The sequence below is a fragment of the Prunus mume genome, linkage group LG5, assembly GCF_029339155.1.
Source record: "Prunus mume cultivar Tortuosa linkage group LG5, ASM2933915v1, whole genome shotgun sequence".
Taxonomy (NCBI): domain Eukaryota; kingdom Viridiplantae; phylum Streptophyta; class Magnoliopsida; order Rosales; family Rosaceae; genus Prunus; species Prunus mume.
Window position 1 is genome coordinate 21,839,395 of NC_142702.1, and position 22,228 is coordinate 21,861,622.

Below are 22,228 nucleotides of genomic sequence, written 5' to 3' on the forward strand. Positions count from 1 at the left end.
CTGGCAGTTCCACCTATTTAAGTATTTATTTATAAATTATAAGAAAAAAAGTCACTTTCAGTCCTTATAGTTTGATGATTTTTTCATTTTGATTTACGTAACTTTAATTTGGACAATTTAAGAATACATTCCAATTTCAATCTAATCCTAAACAAGTAACAGACTCATGCTTACTCCATTGTGAAATTTAATAGGAATTTGAACGTGTCCTTCGATTACGATAGACATCAAATTACAAGAGTTAAATTGCTATAATTAAAATCTTAAAAATCAAAGTGGAAAATTCAATAAACTATAGAAACCAAAAATAAAATTTTGCCTTAGGTGATAAAATTTAATTACCACATCAAAATTATCAGTATATTTGTTAACTTAGATATATTTTTACATCTATTCCATTTTAGCTGTAATATGAATACATTTTTGTTAATTTAGGTAGGGAAACTAAAAATATTACCTACGTCTTAGGTATGACCGCACACGTGGCGACATTTCGATATGGTATCAGACTGTGTGCTGGGCAATGGGCATACGGGAAGGGGCATGTGGCAAGTGCCAACGCCGTCTAATATTAAATTCCACAAGTTTTTAGCTACGTGGGATAATCCAATTGGTCAGAGTTTAAGGGCATGCCCAAAGTCCCTTTATTTTTTTCTCTGGTAAGTGACGTGAGCAGAAGTCCCTCTCCCCCAAAGTGGCCCAACACTGTCCAACTTTGTCATTGTAATTCATGGTTGTCAAGTATGAGGAAAAGTCTTGTGTTGATCTTCTTTCTTTTCTTTTTTTTTCATTATTTTGTTTAAGTTTTGGCATACAATTCCATTTGAAAATGGATACATCTTCTAACTTCACAGAAAGGTCTCCTTTTGCAACCCATACCAAAACTCTAACCCCAATTTAGAAGCATACCCATATTTTGAGACAAGAGTGACAACTCATCGGATGCCAAATTTTAGGTATGTTTTAAGGGACTTTGAGATTGGAAGCTCTACCATGTAGGACATTTAATTTCAACTACGTTTCGATTGCCAAATCTATAAATGTTGATGATCTAATAGTCGTAAAAGTATCATACGTCATATTTGATCTTTTCTGATCTAATTATTAAAAAGTGATTATATGTCATATTTAGCTACATGTTAGACGAAAGCTTGTCAATTCAAAATAATTTTTATACACATTGAGATATTGAAATACCATAGCAGTGAGATTGAATACTGCATAAATTGTGGTTGGATCTATCTTAAACTTAACAATTCAGCGGCTAAAACGTGAATTAAACAGTATAAAGACAATTAAAATTTTAAACGGCTAAGAAATGACATCAACTGTATCTGTAATCTATAATAATATTATAATATTCTACCAACGAAATCTGAAAGGTGCAGGGAAGGATCTAGAGTTTCTAGAGTTTGTCGACAGCATCGCTGTTAACCAAGAAGATCTTGGCCCACTCCTTTTGTTAAACAGAGTCAAAGAACACGTACTAAACAAGCAAAACCTAATTAGTTAATTTAATATGAGTTAATCCGAAGTGAATCATGAAATCACGTCTTAATTGGAATTATGAGTTAATCACGTCCTACAACAATTTGCGAGGGAAATTCAATTTAATTATGAGGCTCATTATTTACTTCTTTGGTGGTCCTCGGACAATGGAGTTGCTAAGAGCATTGTACAGCATTCCAAGGTCCCGCCCCAAAAAGAACTTCAATACAAAGGTATTCCGAACCAATCACAACACTATCACGAGACAAAATTAAAATATATAACAGTACGTGTGATTAAATTGGGATACCCCTAAAATGCATTCCATCAGAACACCTGGTACATACAATGGGATCACAATCGTAAACGAAACCCACTCTTCAGTATGAGCTTTGTTCAAGTCTTGAACATAATCGAAGAAATTTTAACAGGAAGGTAGAAATGACTTGTGCACATCCCGTATCTGCCAATTGGTGCACTTAAGCATATTTAGGTCATAAAATAACACTAAACTTAAACTTCCTTGAGGAATGAGTTATACAACCGCCATCCCTTGGAGGAAACCAAAGGATATTATACCTTGTACATTATAAAATACATGCATCTCATATCCGGAGGCTGAAAACCCAGACACAAATCTCCCTACTAGCTGATAATATTATAACACAAAAACTGGAAATGGAAGTGGAGGGAACCAAAAAAAATAACAAAAAAGAACTTTACAACTTTCAGGATGTTTAAAAATGATACAAACATCAGAAGAGGGAAAAAAAATCAGAATAATAATGTTCAGCTCCTTATACTCTCACGTTCGAGTCTAATCAAGCCAGCGTGTAACCCCATCTTCCCCTATGGTGGCCAGAATCTCGATGCTTACTTCCAAAACAGCCTACATTTTTTTTTTTTTTTTTGCATCAATGAAGAATTCTAAAGGTGAGAGGAATGAAATTGCCAACAATATTAACTATTTTATGAACTTCACATGAAATGAATATATGCACTAAAATTAACCAAGGCAATTGATAACAGTAAAATGTTCAATCGAGGCATACAAAGCAAATCATCAGAAAATCATTCTTCATTGAATAATAAGCTCAATTTAGCAAGCCAAACAAAGCCCTCACAATTTAGCACATCTAGGATGGGATACAATTATAGCATGGAGTCAAAAATGAGAGGCAAATTCTTACAGTATCAAATCTAATCACCTATGGCAGCAAATTTTTTCTTCTTTTGTGGGGGAACGTGTTTGGTCAAGCTTAAGGAGACAACTTTATCATGAAAGCATATATAATATAACTACATAAAGTACAGGAACTTACCAACGGATTTCTACAGTTAACCAGCCTACATTCCTCCAGAGAACCTTCCAACATCCAACTCTCCCAGACATCAAAACTGTGACTGGCAAATACAAATTCCATTCTTCTATTTATCTGCAATGTTAAAATGGCACCTGATTTTAATCCCAAACAGAAGCTGTGACATTTTAGGATCAATTTGTAATCTCTTTCAAAGTTAAGGACTTCCTGGAGTGACAGTTGATAAAAGCAATGTTAGGGAGTTCGAATGCAACCACAGTAAACTAACATTACCTGCAGTAACTTTCCACCAGCAGCAAAAGATCGCAAACCAATTGTGTCCTACAATAAAAAATCAATGCTCTCATATCAGCTAACCAGATCGCAATTAAAAAATTCAGTCACACTAGCCACCATAGTTTGCATAATAGGAGACAATTTAGGTCCAAAAGAAAAGAAAAGAAATAAGTTCTTGCATACTAACCTTGCTTCTTAAAACAATGAGGAACTGAGCTGCTGGATCTCTTTTCGATACATTTGACATAGTATCTAGGAACCAACCACCACCTTTAACTCTTTGCCTTGCGACATGGAGAGCAGGACGATCTCTTGCATACAAAGATACAACATACCCATCCTTCAACAGCTCACCAGGCTTTCCACTGAGCCTCCTGCTAGATTTTAGAAGCTGGTCGGAAGGAGATTCTTGCATTGATTCTATGGGAGTTTTCCTACTTCTTAAGTCTTCTGGGGAGGCAAACCGAGAGCTGGAGCTTAATGCTTGATCAGTGCCACTCATAGCCGTGTCTTCTTCCCGCTGCGAGGTACTTTCTTTTTCTTGTGAAGGGTCATCAGATTTTTGCCTGGATTTTTGATGTGCGTGCCTCTTTTTGGCTTTCTTACCTGCTCTGCCTCGTCTTCCATCAGATCGAGTGGCAGTACTTTGAGACAAACCTGAACCTTGGTGCTGGCTAGGAGACTCCTTGGATTGATTAGCTTCTTTCTTCTGAGAGCTTTCTGGACTTGCATGAATGACTTCAGTTGGTTGCTCAACAACGGATAGCTGCAAGCTACTTTCTCTGTCCAGTTTATCTGACCCTTCATTTTCATCACCTATTTCACTTTCATCCTCTTCATCCGATACAGCATTTTTTGGAACAATCCCATCAAAGAAGAATGACTGCAATATGGAGATAGCTTTCTCCCTTATTTCCAACCATACTTCTTCACTATAATCTGCACTGTGTGGAAGTATCAACACATTGGGCATCTCCTTTACCTGAAGTAAACCCATGACAAGATATCTTAGCATCACCCTAATATATCAAATTTTGATGTTCCAGGAGTGCATCACTCATATATGGGTAGCCATAATATACAACGAGGAAGAAAGAAGAAAAATACTATCAGAATATACGATCATCCAGAAGCAAGTAACATTTCCATCCCTTTCCCCCTTTCACAGAAGGCAAATGCCACTAAGTTATCACATGTCAACCAAACACCATGTGGTTTCCTAGCAAGGGCTACAGAGACATGTGTTAGTTCAAAGGCAGTTTTGGCTAACAATGCAAATGCAATTTTTCCACTATGATAAGCACAATCCACATCCAATAATTCAGAAACCAAGCACCCAAGACTGATAAGATATGAGAAACAATTTTTTTTTTTTTCCTACAATTAGGCAAGGTGGCAATCAATGAGAAGATATAGTACAAGGCTAGAACAAAAACATCCACAGACATACGCACACTTTGCATGCCAGTATGGACAGTTCGCAACAAAATTTGATCTACAGATTAGAGCTCCAAGGCTATTTGATGAGAAAGTCTGGACCCTTTAACAAGACAAGAAAGCAGGAGACCACTCCGGAATGGAACAAAAAAAGGAACTAAACTAAATGGATATAATGAAAAGCATGCTGAAGCAATCAAGTACAAGTATTTGCTCAGAAATTGACACAGCCTATGTTAGCAAGTCCATAACCCATAACTAGTTAGCATACCCATGCTTCCATCCATTGTGGGCCTTCAGCACCATCCAAAGCACACCCAGCTAAGGTTCCGTCAATCAAAAGCTGTTTCACAAAACAATCATCCAATAGCTGACTGCTCCCCGTGTTTACAAGAAATGCACCTGCACAAGAAAACTATATTCATTCCACGCTAATATAAAATATATAAGGGACCAAAAAATTCCTTAAACACAGACCAAAATGAAGATAAATGTACCAGGCTTTACGTGCTGTAAACATTCAGCATTGAGAATCTGAACTGTTTCATTTGTCAGAGAACAGTGAAGTGAAACAAGGTCACTTGCAGCCAGTAAATCATTAAGAGTATCCATTCTTCGGGCAGCAGAAGGAAAGCTTATGGAAGACCTGCTTACTTTTCTGTTCACCTGAATATCATGTTTCAGGCAAAAAGTTTAAAGAAAAAATAATAAATTCAACCTTAAGAATCAAATGTGAGACGCAAAAGGTAGTTTGAAACTAGAAAATACACAATGTCAATCTTATTCAATTACCATCAATGAAAGTGAAAAAACAAGTTTATTTTCATATATAGTGAAAAATATTTAAAGATACTAAAAAAAATTACTTTTCAGAATTCATATGAATTTGAGGCTAGTAGCAAGTACTACACAACAGCCAAAACACCCTATAAGTAAATAAGTAAAAGTTCACAATTTCTTAAGTTTCCACAAGTAATGCATTCTACTTCGATAAGGCCTACCCAAATCCGTCCCAAAATAAATATTAAAGAAGCGCACTTTAAGCTTGAAACATCACAACGAATATATCTAAACTTTTTTTCCCATCTGAATACATTTTAAGCTCAGAACGTAGATTAGGACAGCACAAACATAAATTCAACAACATTTCCATCATACTATGCTTCAGTAAGCATAAGAAGAACATTGTCTCTCGACAAAATTAATATGAACTATGAAAGCACATTCAAATGTTACATATTTCACATTTTAGATACTCCGTGTTAAACCACTCAACCTTGTTCGATTCACAAACTTCAAAATGAAGCACATTTTGTGCTACTAAACATCAACTGCAACTTAGCCAAATATGAAAGACAGAGAGGTAAATACGATCGAAATGGTACCTCTACATCTTGAACATCGAAATAGAGCACACTCATTTTGAAAGCCAAGCTCCTAGTAGCCAGAGACCTCGCCGACGCAGATCTACCGATAATCCCCAAAACCAAACCACGACACCTTCTCATCCCACGGCACAGCGGCTGGATCGAACCAAGCCACCCTGAAGCCGAGAGTGCGTGGCGGGAGAGCATGTGCGTCCGGCGCAGCAAGCCGAGGAAGAGCGCCATGACTGTGTCGGCGATCTCCTCGGCGCGCGATGTATCTACGTGGACGAGCCTGAGCCCGAGGTCGGCGGCCAAGGCCGAATCGACGGCGCGGTCGGCTGAGCCGAGGCAGAGGATGAGCTGGTAGGGACGGAGGCGGCGCTGGGCTGCGCGTGGGAGGTAGGCAAGGGACTGTAGGAGCACGGCGGATGCCGACTCGATCCTTCCGTCGGCGAGACGACTGAGTGGCACGTGCTCGACGGCGGCGACGCCGGACAAGGAGTCTTGCTCCATGGCGAAGTCATCGATGCAGTTGAGAGTGACGACCAGGGGAAGCGATGAGGGTAAGGTCGTAGGGCTGCTACGGTGGAGCATTGTCGCAGGGGATCTGAGACCGGTGCTGGCGCTCATCGTTTGGGTTGGTGGTGGCGGGTTAGGGTTCATGATTGTAATTTTGGGCATTTCTAGGGGTTAAGATTGGGGAGGTCATCCATTGCTTTGCTGGAGAGAGTTGAGAGCTTCAATTCAAGTGTCCAGTGCTGAGATCCAGTGCCCCCTAGTCGTCTTCGGCTTTGCCGCTCTGTTTACTCATCACATACCCTTGTCATTTTACATAATTCTCTCCATATCCCCACCCTTTTTTTTTTCATTTTTTCTTATTTTGGGGTGGTTTTTTCTGCTTCTTTAGTATCTAGCATCTCTACGTACCACGGCCAGCAGCACTTTAAAATGTCATGGTCATGGACTCATGGAGGCTTATGGATATTGAATATATGCGGATATGCCCTTTGATGTTTTTTATTATTTTATACAAGTTGCATATTTAGCTTACGGAGGATTATGATTTGGCTGCTGCTACATATTGGGCAATTGGCAGGTCCAATATGAATGAATATGAATATGATGGTTGTCATTGCAAGTTCTAACAGTTTTCTATATGGGGGGAATAGATCATTTTAGCACTTGACATATAAATGTTCTCCAATTTTTATGCTACATGGACCTGTATACAAAAATGGATTACTTACCCGCACCGGTTTCATATTTGTTCCCATCTCTCTCATATGATACGAGAGTCTCATGATGAGAGAGAGAGAGAGAGAGAGAAACAGAAGATATGAAATGAAATCAAGAAATGCAAGTTTTCTCATGTTGATGATGGGGCTAATAATGTTATACCAAAACCTTGGTTTGTGGGATAGGTGATACAAGAACGCATTCACCTGCTAACTACAAATGCATAATCTTGTTTTCAATAAAATGCAATTGATTTTCTGTATACAACTCCTCCCCATATTTACCTGTTTAAGTGTTGATCATGCGAACGTGCATACAAGAACTTCTCTTTAATGACGTATGAGATCAAAATATGTAAATTATATCATTACTTCATCAACAGCATGCCCACTGCTTGCTCGCACTGAATTTTATTTAATAGAATGGAGGAGTGAGAAAGAGAAAAAAAACATTACAATTCAAAACAAGTGAAGAAACAGTGCACTATCTACAAAAACATCCATGTTATGAACTTCCCAACGAACTCCAAAGACAGCAAAACTTTCTACAACATATGAAAAAATAGACAAATACATACATCTTCATCAAAGTAGAGTCGAACCTCATACAAGCTTATGCCGGCCGCTAGACAAGTCATGTTATTGTACCTACAGCTCCATCAGATCTTCAAAGTTTATTGCATTTTCCTCTCTCTGAAGGCTGAACTGTTTCAAAAGGACCAAGGCAAATCCGCACTGTGACAGTGTCTATGTTTCATTCAAACAACATTTCAGTGGTCCAGTAACCAGCCTTGGGAGTGAAATGAAGAACTTTGGCATCCTTTGAAAAACTTTATGTAAACATAAAACTATTAAACAGAAACAACTGTACAAAACTTCCAATCCAACTACAAAATCTCGTGCTCAACAGATTTATGTTACCGATTTTATGCCGTTCTCACTTCCTCTTCCACAATCTTTAAATATTTCATTATTCCTGTTTCCCCTTGATTTCACCAAAGGCATTCCCAATTATCCAGTTCAGAGAAACCTCCTCCTGAAATTACTGGTAGTCGCTTGATAGGAACGCATGAGCAGTCCAACACCAATCCCTATCCCAAGGCACATCCCGAGGCCAATTCCAACACCAACTCTAACACCAGCATTAAACCATGTGAGTTGGCCATCTTCACCAGTGTACATGTCATCAGAGTAGAAATGATGTCCAATTTTCCCTTCTGACTCATACTCATCGATTTCAGGTTCTGTGATCTGCACAGGCCCACCCAATCAAGGACTCTAAGTCAGTTAAAAGTTAAAACAACAGAAGATAATTATGCTTCTTCCCTCCAGTTCAAAGCCTGGGTTACCAAAGTGAACATGAAGGCAGGAAAATTAAGTAACAAAACAAGCTTCAAAAACCAACATTTTTAGGAAAGCCCCCCCAAAAAGAGCATATCTTTTGATCAATGCATTGCAGAAATGACGCTAACTAGCTAATAAGCAAGCCACCAATGCACTATAAGTTTTATATGTATATGTCCACCAAAAAATAAAAAGTAGAATGAAAAAGCAGAGGGCCCTAGGCTTGTCAATGAACTTAGAAAGCCCTGAATTGATCTAGTTTGCGGAACTTTTCCATTGCAGCAGTGGTTATTGCATTTGTTGACGAAGCAAATCCAAAAACAGAACGGAATCCAAAAAACAACAAACATTTCCTTCCCAACAGAGACCTCAACAACTAAAATAAATAATAAATAAACAAAATTAGGCAATCCCTTCTCATTTCCCTATAAAACCACAGAATGGATGGTTTTCTATGTATTATAAATCATTTCTTAGATATAAACCTACAGGTTTTGAAAGAGTAGTGGATCAAATATTGGAGCAATAAATTAAACTTATGATCCACAGCATCAGTCCCTCGTTGAAAGAGTGGGTTGTGCATTATCATTCCACTTAATAGAAATAGTAATAAGTAATTTTTTGACAAAAACAAGGATTCATGGAGCATCTTATAGAACTGCAAAATATTATAATTTCAACCAAAGGCATAGTTGAACACAGGGTCTTAGGCTACAAAGTGACTCTTACACATAATGCCATACTGGCAAACACATATACCTGTATAAAACAACCAAATGCAGGAAAGCCCCAAATAATTGAGCGTCCATAGCCACAAAAATTTACATGAATTTCGTCAGAGATACAAACTCTTTACTACTACCAGGCCAAATCCTCACAAAATCACAATGTGACTATGAACAATTATCAAAACCATGTTCAATTAAAAAATAGCCAACACAAAGCAAAATCAATGACAACGTTTCAATACCTGAACTTTCCGATGGCGAACCAACCCATTACAGCTCTCGCCGTGCTCCTTCCCAACCTCCTCATCCTCTGGAATCGCATCCAGCATGGCGTGACGGGTGCCCTTCCGCCTCGGGCTAATCTGTATCGTCTTTGTCAAGATGACCGGCACGCCGGAGCAACATCCGGCGATATAAACCTCGATGGACGGCGACGAAAGTCCGAGTTTCGGCCGAAAAAAGGCGGAAGAACCCGAATTGATCGACGCAGCCATATAACAATCCATACTCCAACCCGTTTTCGAATCATTCTTCAATCCCCCGGCATTTCCATTGAGCCAAACACCCTCCATTCGCTCCAGAGACCCACACAGAACCATGTCATTGTTCTCATACACCTCGAATTCGACCGGGCCGGTGACCCGAACGCTGTCGGTGCTCACATACGTGACCTCCGACGATTCCTTGTCAACCCGATCGCGCCGGAGCGTGAGCGAGGCCGAGTCCGAAGCTGGAACTTTGGTCCCGTTGATTTCAAGCGATACGCCAATTTCTCGGCGGAGGTGACGGAGCGTGAGGTGGTCGGGAACACTATCGATCACGCACGGCGCGACCCGGACGTAGAACAATCGGATTTCGAACCAGGCGGAGTGGGCCAAGGACGGCCCGTTTAGAACCTGAATCGAATTCTGGATCGAATTGGGGGTCTTGGATATGGCCACCGCAGACGAGTCCTTGTCATGCTGCTCCATTAAAACCCTAATTCACAATCGAAATCGGAGAATTGGATGTCGGAAATTAGGGTTTTGAAATAAGAAAAACAAAAGCGAAGCAATTTCTCCTCGTTAATTTAATTTTTCAGTATTTTGTCTTGTGGGAGATTAAAGTTTGGAAGACATGAATAAGCTCTGGTGATCCACGTTTTGGGAAAGCTGCGAAAACGAAGAGGTTCGTTGCGGAAAACAGGGTTTTTGGTAGCGAAAGATTTACAAACGGAGGAACGGAGAAACAGACAGAGAGAGAGAGAGAGTTTTTATTTTATTTTTTTTGGATGTGTGGGAAAAAATAACGTAACATGGTGGATTTTGATTTTTTTCATGCGGAGTGTTGTAGAGCGGGGGATGTGTTGGTTGAAGATATTTTTTCTCGTCGGTTTACGATAGTGCAGACGGGGTCAACCATTTGGGACACGCGTCGTCGTTCTGGGCTCTACGAAAAACAAGTAAAACAGCCTTTGTCCTTTTTCTTCTTTCAACAGTATACAACAAAAGCTAGACAACTAAATATTTTCTTTTTTGGTAGCGACAACAATCCATTCACGTAAATATTTCCATGGCATTATTTCTTTAAAATTTATTCTTCTTATTTGGATGTCCAGACTAATCTAATTTTTTGGAGAAAAAAACTAATCTAATTTATAAGGACAAGAATTCAAACTTGGATGTAAGAAAGTAAGCTCATTGTCCTGATCAATCCATATTTGCGAGAAGAATGATTTTTGTAATGACAAAAGATGATGCAATCAAATAAAAAAATTTCATGTTTAGTGTGGAAGCAAAATATCTTGGATTCTATGTCAAATAATTAAGCCGATCAATTTGAGAATTATTTGACCAAATTGAAAATTATTTGATTCTTAGCCTAATTGGGGATTGGATTTGATTTTAATCAAAACCTTGATTAAATCAATCTCTCCAAGTTGGGTAAAAATAATTCATTTTCATCTATAAGAATTATTCTTCAAAAACCCTAGACTCCGAGGCTCCTATAAATACATGGCTACACTAAGGCTTGAGGTAATTATGAACTTTTGTCTAAAACTCAGCAAAAATCATATCTCATAAACCCTAGCCGTCATACTCTTTCTCTCTCTCACATAAGGCTTTGGCCACACATGGTTCCGGTCACCGGTTCTCACCCTAGAGAAATCTCTATACCCTTTATTAGCTATTGTTTTTCCTACAAACACTGACATAATTTAGGCATTGGAGGGCCTTTGGCCAATACTCTCCGGGTATGGTCTTTTCACTCCATATTGTTTTGCAATGAGAAAGATAAGCGAAGAGGAAGAAGGAATCTTGACGAATAATCTTAGGGATGAAAATCGCTCCCACAAATTTGTGCTCTTAATGAAAGCGCCAAATTGTGGGAGTGATTTTCGTCCCTTCGAATATTCTATCAATAGATTCCACTTTCTCCTTCCTTGAACTCTTTCTCCTTGCAAAACCAATCGGAATAAAAGGACCACACCCGAGGGGTGTTGGCCAAAGGCCCTCCGATGCATAAGTTAGTTCGATTGAATCTAAAGGTGAAACAATAGCTAAAAAAGAGTATGTAGATTTCTCTAGAGTGATAACTGGGTGAGCCGTGTGTAGTGAATGGAGCCTTGTGTGTGTGAGAGAGAGAGAGAGAGAGAGAGAGAGAGAGAGAGAGAGAGAGGTGGCGACAAGGAGGGGAATTTCTGCACATTTAGCATGACAAGTCTTCACATTTTCTTTCAATAAAAGTGGCAAGAATTTCTTAAATTCCAATTTCATGGAGAAAAAAAAATTGCAAATATGGGTCATTTATTTAAGGAAAAAAGTCATTTTATGATGTTTTGAATTAAAAATAAAACACAAAAGAAAATGTGGGTTACAGAGCAGTGGACCACCTCTCTTGCACTCATGTTCGAATCGCTTTGATAATAAAAATTAATAATAAATAAACAAATAGGAAGTATGCCTTGGTGAAAGGAAAGTTTGCATGGCAGGCCCCATTGGACCAGGTTTCTATTGGGAAACCCAGAAGTGGAAAGCTCGTTTCTAACAAAGCCCAAGAAAATGAGCCGAAACATGAATCTGAGAGCAGCCCAATTACTTTTTGCTTCTTTTATTTCTCTTCTTCCCAAACCTAAACAATACATGTCCTGTAACCAAAAAAAAACAAAAGGCCAACACATGTCCTTATCAAATATTGTGTTTGAAATCCATTTAGGGCCCATCATATTTACCCTAGCCCTAGCTTGTGCCCAACTTATGGGTTCTTTTGGGATCCCAATCCGTCCAACTCCTCAAAACTTATGGAGAACGGAACTGTAGTGTATACTGAGGGTTAGTTTTTTATTTTATTTTTTATGCAAGCGTTAGTCTAAATTACTTTAAAATAATATAATCTATGATGAGAGGGAGTCGAATTTGAGTGCATGGAAATGAGTTTATTGTCCTCGTCAATCAGCCTAATTCACGTCATGTCTGCCCAATGGTATATTCGATGCAACTAAACTGCAAAGGAACGCGACGATATTAAGATTATTAGATGTAGTAGTGAAAATAATTTGGAGCCTTACATGTCTTCCATCCGGCCGCGGACCTCACCTCGTCGTGTCAAACTTTTGTGGCGGATTTGAAAGCAAAAAGATTCGTACATATCCATGTCACCCAAGCAAAGAAAACACAGAGGAGGCAACCTTAAGAGAGTAATTAACAAAAGAATAAAGTCGAAATGATAGTTAACTAATAGTGGAACAAGAATTAGATTCTAATTAACTCGTCTTAAGACAATCCTTAAAAAAAGTTTGTGCTCTCATAAAAAGGAAAAGGAAAAACACTATTTGTGCTCTCATAAAAAAGAAGCATTACTCGTATTTGAGTGTAAAAGCGTAATATGCGTGTTATTAAATAATAAACGCATGCATAAACATTACGGAATTGACAAATATAATAGTGTTCGGATGGCCAATATCTATCCTCCAGGCCTTCTTCTTTTTACCTACCGAAAGTAGTCGTGCGAGTAATCATGAGATTATTTTGGTCCAACCCCTAACTCTAAGCACCTTGTTTGTTATGTGTGGCCCCTTAATTTTTGTTATTATTTAATTGTCATATATAATTATGTTTGTCTCTTTGACATAGATGGAGGGGAATGTAGTTTGTTGCCAGAGGCAAACACATTATCTTCATTAAGTGGCCTAATTTACATTCATTATAATTAACTAATCCATTGGTACATGCTCACGTATATGCCAATTGGTTTTATTTTTTATTTTTATTTTATTTTTATAATTAAGAAAAGATAACATGGGTAGTTATGTTTCATAAAATTATAACCTATTATCTGATTTTGTTTTTAATTTTAATTTTTTTAATATAAAAAATGTGAATTTACCATATTACCTCATTTATTTAATAATTTCAATTCTTAATATTTGAATTAACTGAGGGTATTTTCTGGTATTTTGAATGTTTCATTATTCTCTGCCTTTTAAGGAGTAATGCTACACTTACCACATTTTTATCCCACATTTCTATATCACATGATGTTGCATATCCATATTATATGCCACATCAATTAAATCAATAAATTGTATTTTAATTAAGGCAATTAGAAAAACAAATATTGAAATAAATCATAAAAAAAATAAAATATCAAATAATTTTAATTGATGTGGTTGTCCACCTCAGCTGCCACATAAGATGGTATAAAGATGTAGTATACAAATGTGGTAAAAGTAACATTATTCTTTGCTTTATATATAGAGAGAGACTTTCAATTGAGTGATTTCTCAAATAAGTTTATTTAAGAGACACTCTTACAGTGCCTAGTTTGTATTGTGTTTTACTAATTTAAACCATTTATTTTGTATATATTCATTCAAAGTTATCTCTATAAAAATGATGAAAATATACAAAAATGCCAAGTAGACCCTATAAGTATGTCTCTTAAATAAAACTTATTTGAAGAATCTCTCAATGAAAATTCTCTCCCTTTCTATTTATATATATATATATATATATATATATATGTTTCTGTGCGGATCCCTAAAAAGATGCAACATCATTGGTTCTATCCTGCAACTGATGATGGGCTCTATTTTATTCAACGATGGCCTCCATGTTTGATTTGAATAAATGGCAAAAAATAGAGCCATTAGCTCTTTCTCTATTATTGTTATTATAAATTTTTTCAGGCGATAGGTTGTTATATTATATTATTCTGTTTGTTCTGGAAAATTCTGGTTGATGTTATCGTCATGCAATAGTGTATGACCACTAGTGCCTGTCTTTGTGGTCCGGTAACCAGTTTGATCTCTTTAATTGTTGCATCCGCATAACCATCATTAAGAGTTTGGAAGTGAAAATAAGATGCAAATCCTCATCTTTTATTTTTTTTTATAAATGATGAAATTCTGAGAATTTTCTTTTAATTTAGAAAAAAAAGAGAGGGTCTAATTGCATTTTCAACGATGTATAAAAAGTGTCACATAAACATTTAACTACTAAAAATCACTCATCTCATAATTCCAATCGAATTGTCAAAACTGATCTAAAATGAAGACTGAAGCCCTATCCGTTTACTTTTGACATTGCAAAAGCAAAGCCTCAAATTATTATTATATTATTTTTTAAGACATAGGGCTGTTACTTCACTTATCTCTTTTCATTTATTATTTTATACTTTATCTTAAATGATTGGACGTTTCCTTCTTACTCTTTTCAGCTTTTTTCATGTACAGTTAAATAATTTTGTTATTAATACAAATTTTTTCCTGTACTCTTTTCCTCCTATTGTATGTTACTCATTTAATTTTTATTTATAAATACATCTGTTCCAGTTCTATTTCTTCAACAACAACAACAAAACTTGTGCTCAAACACAATTCCCCTTTTATACCAAAAAAATTTCATTTTCTTTTACAGTACATTGTGATCAACCCTAAAATGTAATGAAATAATATTTTAATTTGATATATCGGGCAAAATGAAAATTTTTAAACTGTGCAGAATATCAAATTACCACATCAATCATCAAATACCCTTAAATTTAATATTTAGTATTTGACATCTTAAAGGGAATCCAATACAGATGCTCTTATAAGTCTAGAGTGGTGATTTCCCCACTTCTATTTCTTCTATTTTATCCACTTACACTCCTTTTTTATAGTTTTACTAAAACACCCAAAATGGAGGTTGAAATTATAAAAAAATCCAACACCCAAAACACTTCATAAACACACCCAAAACCCATCATTACACACACTCAAAACCCATTTATAAACACACCCAAAAAGTTGACTTTGGGGTTGATTTTGGGTGTGTTTCTATGTTTAAATAGTGCTTGGGTTTTTTTATAAATACATGTCTAGGATTGGGTTGATTTATAAATTTGTATTTTTTATAACTAAAAAAGGAGTGTAAGTAAATAAAATAGGAGTGGGAAAATCATTACCCATAATCTAACTTGTGTTGAAAATGTTGACGAACAAGTATTATATCACTAAAATAAATAAATAAATAAATATATATATATATATATATAAAACCACAGAAATTCACAGTCTGGTCCCATGTTAATTGATAAAGAAAATATTTTAACATAAAAAATAATATTGAAAAATAAATAATTCAAAAAGAAAAAAAAGAAGAATATTCACATATAAAACTCTTTAAATAAAAAACCCGTACAAATTAAAAAGTGTGAATGAACATTTTATTATATGGTTTTTTTTAAATTTTTTTAACAAGTATGACGATTTGATTATGAGTTTGACATGGTGGCATTCGAATTTTGAATCCCGAGATCTGAGACCTATGAAATATTGGCGGCATTTTAGATCAACGGCCACGATGAGTCGCCGCCCATGTTGTGAAAACCCGCAGATGTACTTGGACATTGGACTGGTTGGTAGAGGGGCCCACAAACCCTCGTAGGCCCAAATTGACGACTGAGTTAGTAACAACCTCCAGATTTTACCACGCGCCATCCAACTGCAAGTGAAAATGAAATTTGATTCTCAAACGGGATAGAGGGACCCAAAACGCTGCGATTTGACATCAAGTGGCAGCCTTTTACAGCATGAGTGAATTTTCATTGTTGTCGTTTCAAGTACTTTCACCTCAATTGGTAAATAGGAATTGTTTCCCTTTCTTTTATTTTTCTTATCATTTGTACGACAATACATGAGAAATGGAAGTGGGGGTTGTTCAATCCTTTTCCTCACATGGTGTGTTGGGACCCTTGATGGTAAATTGAGTTTCAAACTTGATTCCTAATGATATGTAAAATGAATTTGAAGATGTGTAAATGATATGGATGCAAATAGAATCGGTCTACAAAAGAAAGTTATTTTCCATATGCGTATTGCGTAACGTCAATCAATGACTACATCATAAGATTAGAAGTATTTGATCGTCTAAATAAGAGATAGGCTGAAATGATTTACAAAAGAAAGAAAAAATTAGGTCAATTAGTTCTCATAACTAATTACATAAATATTTTGGAAAAGAACTATGTGCACAATCGTACAAACATACATAGTTTGGTACTTGTCAAATGTAGTTTTTATTTTATTCATTATTATCCCATACTTATCCTGTCAAAACTCCAACACAAATCACTTTTCTATGATAACCCTTTAAAAACGATATAAAAAAAAGCATTTAAGACGCTATTAATAGGGGCATGGAAAGTCTGACAATATGTTGATATCCATAAAACGCCAGGTAACAGTCATTTTCATGACGTTTCGCAAATTCAAGTAGATAGATGTAGTTCTCTCGACGTCAGTTAAATAGTTAAGATGACGTGTATTAAAAATTTGACGTTACAATATGAATGACATAATATTAAACGCCACAAAAGTATTCAAATTTTAAAGGCACTAAATTCAACGTCATCTTTATATATTAGCTTTAAGGGCACTTTTTATAAAAGCTCAACCAGCATGAATAACACTCAACTCAATGAATATTTGGAAGCCTTAATGAATTTGAAGAAGAGTTAAAAATGAAATTGAGAGTTTTAAATGGATTAGGTGGGCATGGAAAATACAAGAGTCATACAGAAGAAAGTTCCAATATTTCAACAGCAAATCAAAACTCACATGCATAATGACATTGAAGAACAACAAGAAATAGTAATGATATCACCATCGTTTTTTTCATTTTCTTTTTGTGGGTTTTCTCCTAAGATTCACCCAAAAAAAAACACCAAAAGAAAAAATAGAAAAATCTTTAATTAGAGGGCCAAAGGTGAGCTCGACGCACCAATACTTCGCGTGGGCAGAATCTAGAAATATAGGCAATGCATGAATATATACAGTTTCAAACTAGCATGCTCGAAAAAGAGACATGGATATTTGACTGTGGTGGCTTCATAGTCTGCTTAGCTTAATAGCTTCACTGCTTGCTTACACCTACACATTAACCCACCCAATTCTTCAACACGTTCGTGCGCAAAAGCTTTCTCTCTCTAGCTTTTTTCAATTTTTTCCTACCCTCTTAATTTTCTCTTTCCTATTCTGCATTGCTTGTTTTGATTCGGATTTTCTGGTACCTAGTGTGTCCAAACCACCCCACCCCCCCCTCTCTCTCTCTCTCTCTCTCTATCCTTTCCTTTTCAAAGCATTATTCGATTTCGTCTTGGCCTCTCTTTTCCTCTCTTTTCAACATCCCATTTATGCAAATTGCTTTTATCTCTATTTTCCCTTTTATTTTTGGTTTTGAGCTCTGAGTTCTGGTTTTTGCTCTGCATCTCTCTGAAACAGGAAGCATTAGAAATGAAGGTCTGGAATCTGAATTTCCCACCTTTGAATTTCTGAATATTCATTGTTCTGCTGTCAAGTTTTTCCCTTTTGGGTTCTCTTTTCTTTTTGATCTTTTCCCTTTTATTGTTTGCTTTTTAAGGGAACTTAAGGCATGTTTGTTGATGGGTTTTGCTCAAAATCGTATCAGTTTTCTTAGTTTAATTCACTGATAGGAATATTTAATCAGATGGGTCCTCATAAGTCTCTATCTGGAAAGAATTGTTCAGATTTAGAATACTTCTAGTGAATATGTCTTTGTTCCTTCACTGTTTATAGATTCTGAATCAGATCTCTTGGCGTTGGTGATTTGTTCTTGCAGAAGTTTGTACTGAAGTTGGATTTGCATGATGACAGAGCCAAGCAGAAGGCCCTGAAAACAGTCTCTACTCTTTCAGGTACAAAGATCATTATTTTACTAGATTTAAGTTTCTTTTTCTAGAGTAAATTAATGATTTTTTTATAAAATAAACACATAAAAGCCTTCAGATTTAGTTTGGTTTCTTTCTCTAGGGTAACCATTTAAGATTTCTCTACTTTCTTTTCAGTTTGCTAAAAAAACAAGAGTTTCTTTTTGTTCTTATTAATTGGTTTAAAAAAAACATTTTTTTTCACCAAGGCTGCTCTTTTTGTGTGTGAATGGATTGCAAGGAAGACGACAGTTAGCTAGCTAGTATGTTTTGCAGAGGTCAGCAGACTCTGCACCAGAAATCTGTATTAAATTCTCATCAGGGCTTGAAATGTGTACTAAAGGGCAACAAGTAGATAAACGTCATGAATGAGGTCATTTTTGACACACTATGTCCTCTGGTTTCTGCAGGTTTAGACTTTTAATGCAGGTGCTAGTTTGCTCTATGCAAGTTGGTTGTATGTCTAGTATTACTCAAAACTCAAATACCAAAAAGATATGGTCCATATGGAGACTAATTGTTCTTCAGAAGTTTTTATATTAAAAGATAGTAGATATGAACAGAGTTGAGATAATTCTCATTTTATTGTTTTGATCCTGCAATTTGTAATTGTAGGCATTGATTCCATCTCCATGGACATGAAGGAGAAGAAATTAACGGTGATCGGAAGTGTCGACCCGGTGAATGTGGTGAGCAAATTGCGCAAGTATTGGCAAACAGATATACTCTCAGTAGGACCAGCAGTAGAGCCTAAGAAAGAGGAACCAAAGAAGGAAGAACCCAAGAAAGAAGAAGAAGCAAAGAAGGAGGAACCCAAGAAAGAAGAAGCAAAGAAGGAGGAACCCAAGAAAGAAGAAGCAAAGAAGGAAGAGGAACCAAAGAAGGAGGAATCAAAGAAGGAGGAGCCAAAGAAAGAGCCAGATCCTGTCTTAGAGCTTGTTAAGGCTTACAAAGCATACAACCCCCATCTGACCACATATTACTATGTGCAAAGCATGGAAGAGAATCCAAATGCTTGTGTTATTTGCTAAACAACAAGCCAAGCTTTCCCAAATCCCAGATTAGGGACTCGAAATCTTCCGAATGCCGCTAGGAGGCCAAACCCAAGAAAATAGGAGCTGCACTTTGTATATAGATGGTCATGCCTCATTGAAATGTTCAAAACACTAGTAATGTGTGTAGATCAAATAAATGTATTTAAATTTTCTCTATAGTTCTTCTGGTCTGTCTGTACCACAAGTGCTTTTCTTTGGAGCTTGATATGAGCTAACCAATTGGTAAAGTTTTTTACTGTGGTAAAGAAAATGGTCAATATCATTTTCTTTGTTTTGTGGTTTAATCTTTGTAAGCAAGGGTAACTGTCATTTTCTCAGTGGGTCATGTGGCTTTGTATTGGTTTCAGGTGTATCTTTTGTCTTTGTGTGTGAGCTTATGTTATAAATGAACTGAAGCCTCATGGCCCTCCTCCTACCTTTGTGGCTGTCATTGAGTTGTCTTTCTATTTTTTTTTTATATGAGGTAGATGCAGGGCTTTTGGTCCCATTGATTAACTGGTCAGATTTAGCCATCATTATTCTTTGCCCTTTGTATTGGTCTCTATGAGTGTAGTGCCAGTTAATTGGACAGTAGAAGTTAGCTGATGGAGTTTTGTGCTTCAAGAATCATGGTTGGTTTGATTGTTTGAAGATCATTTTCAAGCTCTTCCAGCCACTAGTTTTTACTTTTTTTAATTTTATGAAATAAAATAAGCTCCTCAAGTTCCATTTCTGGTTTAGGTGAAGCAGATTCACTGGTTGGTTTGGTTGCTTCAAGTTTATGCCAAGGTAATTCAACAAGCTTCCAAGGGTAAATAATTAACATTTGGAATTGTTTTTATGGTAAACTACATAAAACCCCATAAACTATAGGTCATTTTCAAGTTCACACCCAATTTTAGAGACATTTACGAGTACATAGTCAAACTCCTGGAAAACCTATAAATTGCCCCCATCGTCAGTCAGACCGTTAGTAAGATTGTTAAATGTTGATGTGGCGAAAGTGGGTTCTATTTTTTAATGAAGTGGACTTACATGTGGACAAATAAATAATAAAAAATTATGTACATGTTCAAAATAATTTTTAAATCATATTAAAATCATTTAAAAATGAAAAAAAAAAAATATCCTCTCTCTTCTCCTACCTAGCCAACCTTTCTCCCTCCTAACTCAACCCCACCTCTGTCAAAACTGAAATTGTTGGGTTTGTGTGAGATTTAGATTTTAGATTTGAAAATAATAGTGGAGTTTCGTTGTAGAGAAGCTTTTGATGTGTAACATCCCACATTGACCAACGGAGAGGGGGTGATGTGCCTTATGCCTTATATGTGCATGCCCACCTCCATCTAGCACGAGGCCTTTTGGGAGCTCATTGACTTCGGAGTCATGAGAACTCCGGTTAAACGAAGTTTGGCTAGAGCAATCCCAGGATGGGTGACCCACTGGGAAGTTGCTCATGAGTTCACAGAAACAAAATCGTGAGAACAGAGAGAAAGTGTGGGATTTACCTGTTGTATGGCGAAGATGCTGAGATCATGTTGGGGAGAAGGGGAACAAAAAGACATCATGATGAATCTGAAGCAACAAGTGGAAGTAAAAATTAAACTATGGATGAAGGAACAAGAAGATGAACAACCCTCAAGAGAATTAGAAGGCAAAATAAAAAGGCCAAAAAAAAAAAAAGTTTGAGTTTGAGTGTTTTGGATTCTCATTATCTCACACCATACTTGAATTATTAACAGCTTGAGGAATTGGGGATTGCTCTCAACAAACAGGTGATCTCATCAAGCTACCCCAAGACCACCTCCAAGCCCTTCTCCTTCACGAGAGTTGGGTTTTGGGGTGGGCGATAGGAGAAAGGTGGCTGAGAGGTGGGGTTGAGTTAGGAGGAGAGATGGTTGACTGGGTAGGAGAAGAGAGGAGATTTTTTTCATTTTAATATGAATTTTTTTTTTTTAACATGTACATAATTTTTTATTATTTATTTGTCCACCTATAAGTCCACATCATTAAAAAAATGGAACTCACATTCGCCACATCAACATTTGACAATCTTACTAACGGTTTGACTAACAGTGAGGGCAATTTGTAGGTTTTCCGAGAGTTTGAGTATGTACTCGTAAATGTATCTAAAATTGGGTATGAACTTGAAAATGACCCTATAGTTTGAGGGTTTTATGTAGTTTACCCTTGTTTTTATTATTATTTGGGGAATATATGAGGATACATTTGGAATTGTTCTTATTAATACTCATCCTCTATGCAAATCACGATTTGACCACGATTTGACACATGTATAAAAATAATTAACAATATATACACATATCATTCTATCATTGGCACAAATGTAGGAGTTTATAAGCATATGCAATAGTTAGGATCAATTCAATTTTACTGCATTAAATTAAACTAAAACAGTAAAATCTCACTTGCAATGGTGTAGTTTAATTCATTGCAATAAATGCAATTGCAACAGAGAGTACTATGTGATGAACCCTATTATTGCATATACCCAAATGCTAATTAAAAATAGAAAAAGTACAGCAATTAATTCATTATGCCATTAAGAGCATCTGCAATGATTGTTCAATAATTCAATGCAATATAAAAAATACAATAATTAATATATTTTTTAAAATAAATATATTCAAAATTGATCTTTTTTTTTTTAAGATCTCTTTGAGAATATTTCAATGATACTATTTTTAGTGTTATTAAATTTATCTATTTTATTTTATTTAAGTATTAAAAAAATATGTAAGAATATATAACTATTGATCTAAAGCTATTGAACTGTATCATTGCAAA

The 22,228-nt window shown here is 36.3% G+C and overlaps 3 protein-coding genes across 3 annotated transcripts; 1 reads left to right on the forward strand and 2 right to left on the reverse strand.

Annotated features, from left to right (window-relative positions):
* Window positions 1–1,976: 1,976 nt before the first annotated feature.
* Window positions 1,977–6,709, reverse strand: AN (NAD(P)-binding Rossmann-fold superfamily protein). Its single transcript, XM_016794575.2, has 7 exons — window positions 5,909–6,709; window positions 5,021–5,189; window positions 4,795–4,925; window positions 3,274–4,068; window positions 3,084–3,131; window positions 2,811–2,924; window positions 1,977–2,377 (listed from the first exon to the last, which is right to left on the reverse strand). The coding sequence occupies exons 1-7, from the start codon at window positions 6,569–6,571 to the stop codon at window positions 2,306–2,308; spliced, it is 1,992 nt and encodes a 663-aa protein (XP_016650061.2). The 5' UTR covers window positions 6,572–6,709; the 3' UTR covers window positions 1,977–2,305.
* Window positions 6,710–7,493: 784 nt separating this feature from the next.
* On the reverse strand, window positions 7,494–10,525 carry LOC107881240 (Erythronate-4-phosphate dehydrogenase family protein). The gene is made up of 2 exons (XM_089053699.1): window positions 9,440–10,525; window positions 7,494–8,376 (listed from the first exon to the last, which is right to left on the reverse strand). The coding sequence occupies exons 1-2, from the start codon at window positions 10,166–10,168 to the stop codon at window positions 8,146–8,148; spliced, it is 960 nt and encodes a 319-aa protein (XP_088909825.1). The 5' UTR covers window positions 10,169–10,525; the 3' UTR covers window positions 7,494–8,145.
* Window positions 10,526–17,513: 6,988 nt separating this feature from the next.
* On the forward strand, window positions 17,514–19,856 carry LOC103332070 (Heavy metal transport/detoxification superfamily protein). The gene is made up of 3 exons (XM_008234761.3): window positions 17,514–17,958; window positions 18,299–18,374; window positions 19,002–19,856. The coding sequence occupies exons 1-3, from the start codon at window positions 17,953–17,955 to the stop codon at window positions 19,415–19,417; spliced, it is 498 nt and encodes a 165-aa protein (XP_008232983.2). The 5' UTR covers window positions 17,514–17,952; the 3' UTR covers window positions 19,418–19,856.
* The last annotated feature ends 2,372 nt before the right edge of the window (window positions 19,857–22,228 follow it).

Bases quoted from the DNA above. Each gene is read 5' to 3' on its own strand.
- AN (XM_016794575.2), bottom strand. From the start codon at position 6,571: ATGCCCAAAATTACAATCATGAACCCTAACCCGCCACCACCAACCCAA. The intron at 4,069-4,794 runs GTATGCTAACTA...GGTTTACTTCAG, and splicing joins CACAATGGATGGAAGCATGG to GTAAAGGAGATGCCCAATGT. The intron at 2,378-2,810 runs GTAAGTTCCTGT...AAAAAAATGTAG, and splicing joins TTAACTGTAGAAATCCGTTG to GCTGTTTTGGAAGTAAGCAT.
- LOC107881240 (XM_089053699.1), bottom strand. From the start codon at position 10,168: ATGGAGCAGCATGACAAGGACTCGTCTGCGGTGGCCATATCCAAGACC. The intron at 8,377-9,439 runs GTATTGAAACGT...GGGCCTGTGCAG, and splicing joins TTCGCCATCGGAAAGTTCAG to ATCACAGAACCTGAAATCGA.
- LOC103332070 (XM_008234761.3), top strand. The intron at 18,375-19,001 runs GTACAAAGATCA...TTGTAATTGTAG, and splicing joins AACAGTCTCTACTCTTTCAG to GCATTGATTCCATCTCCATG.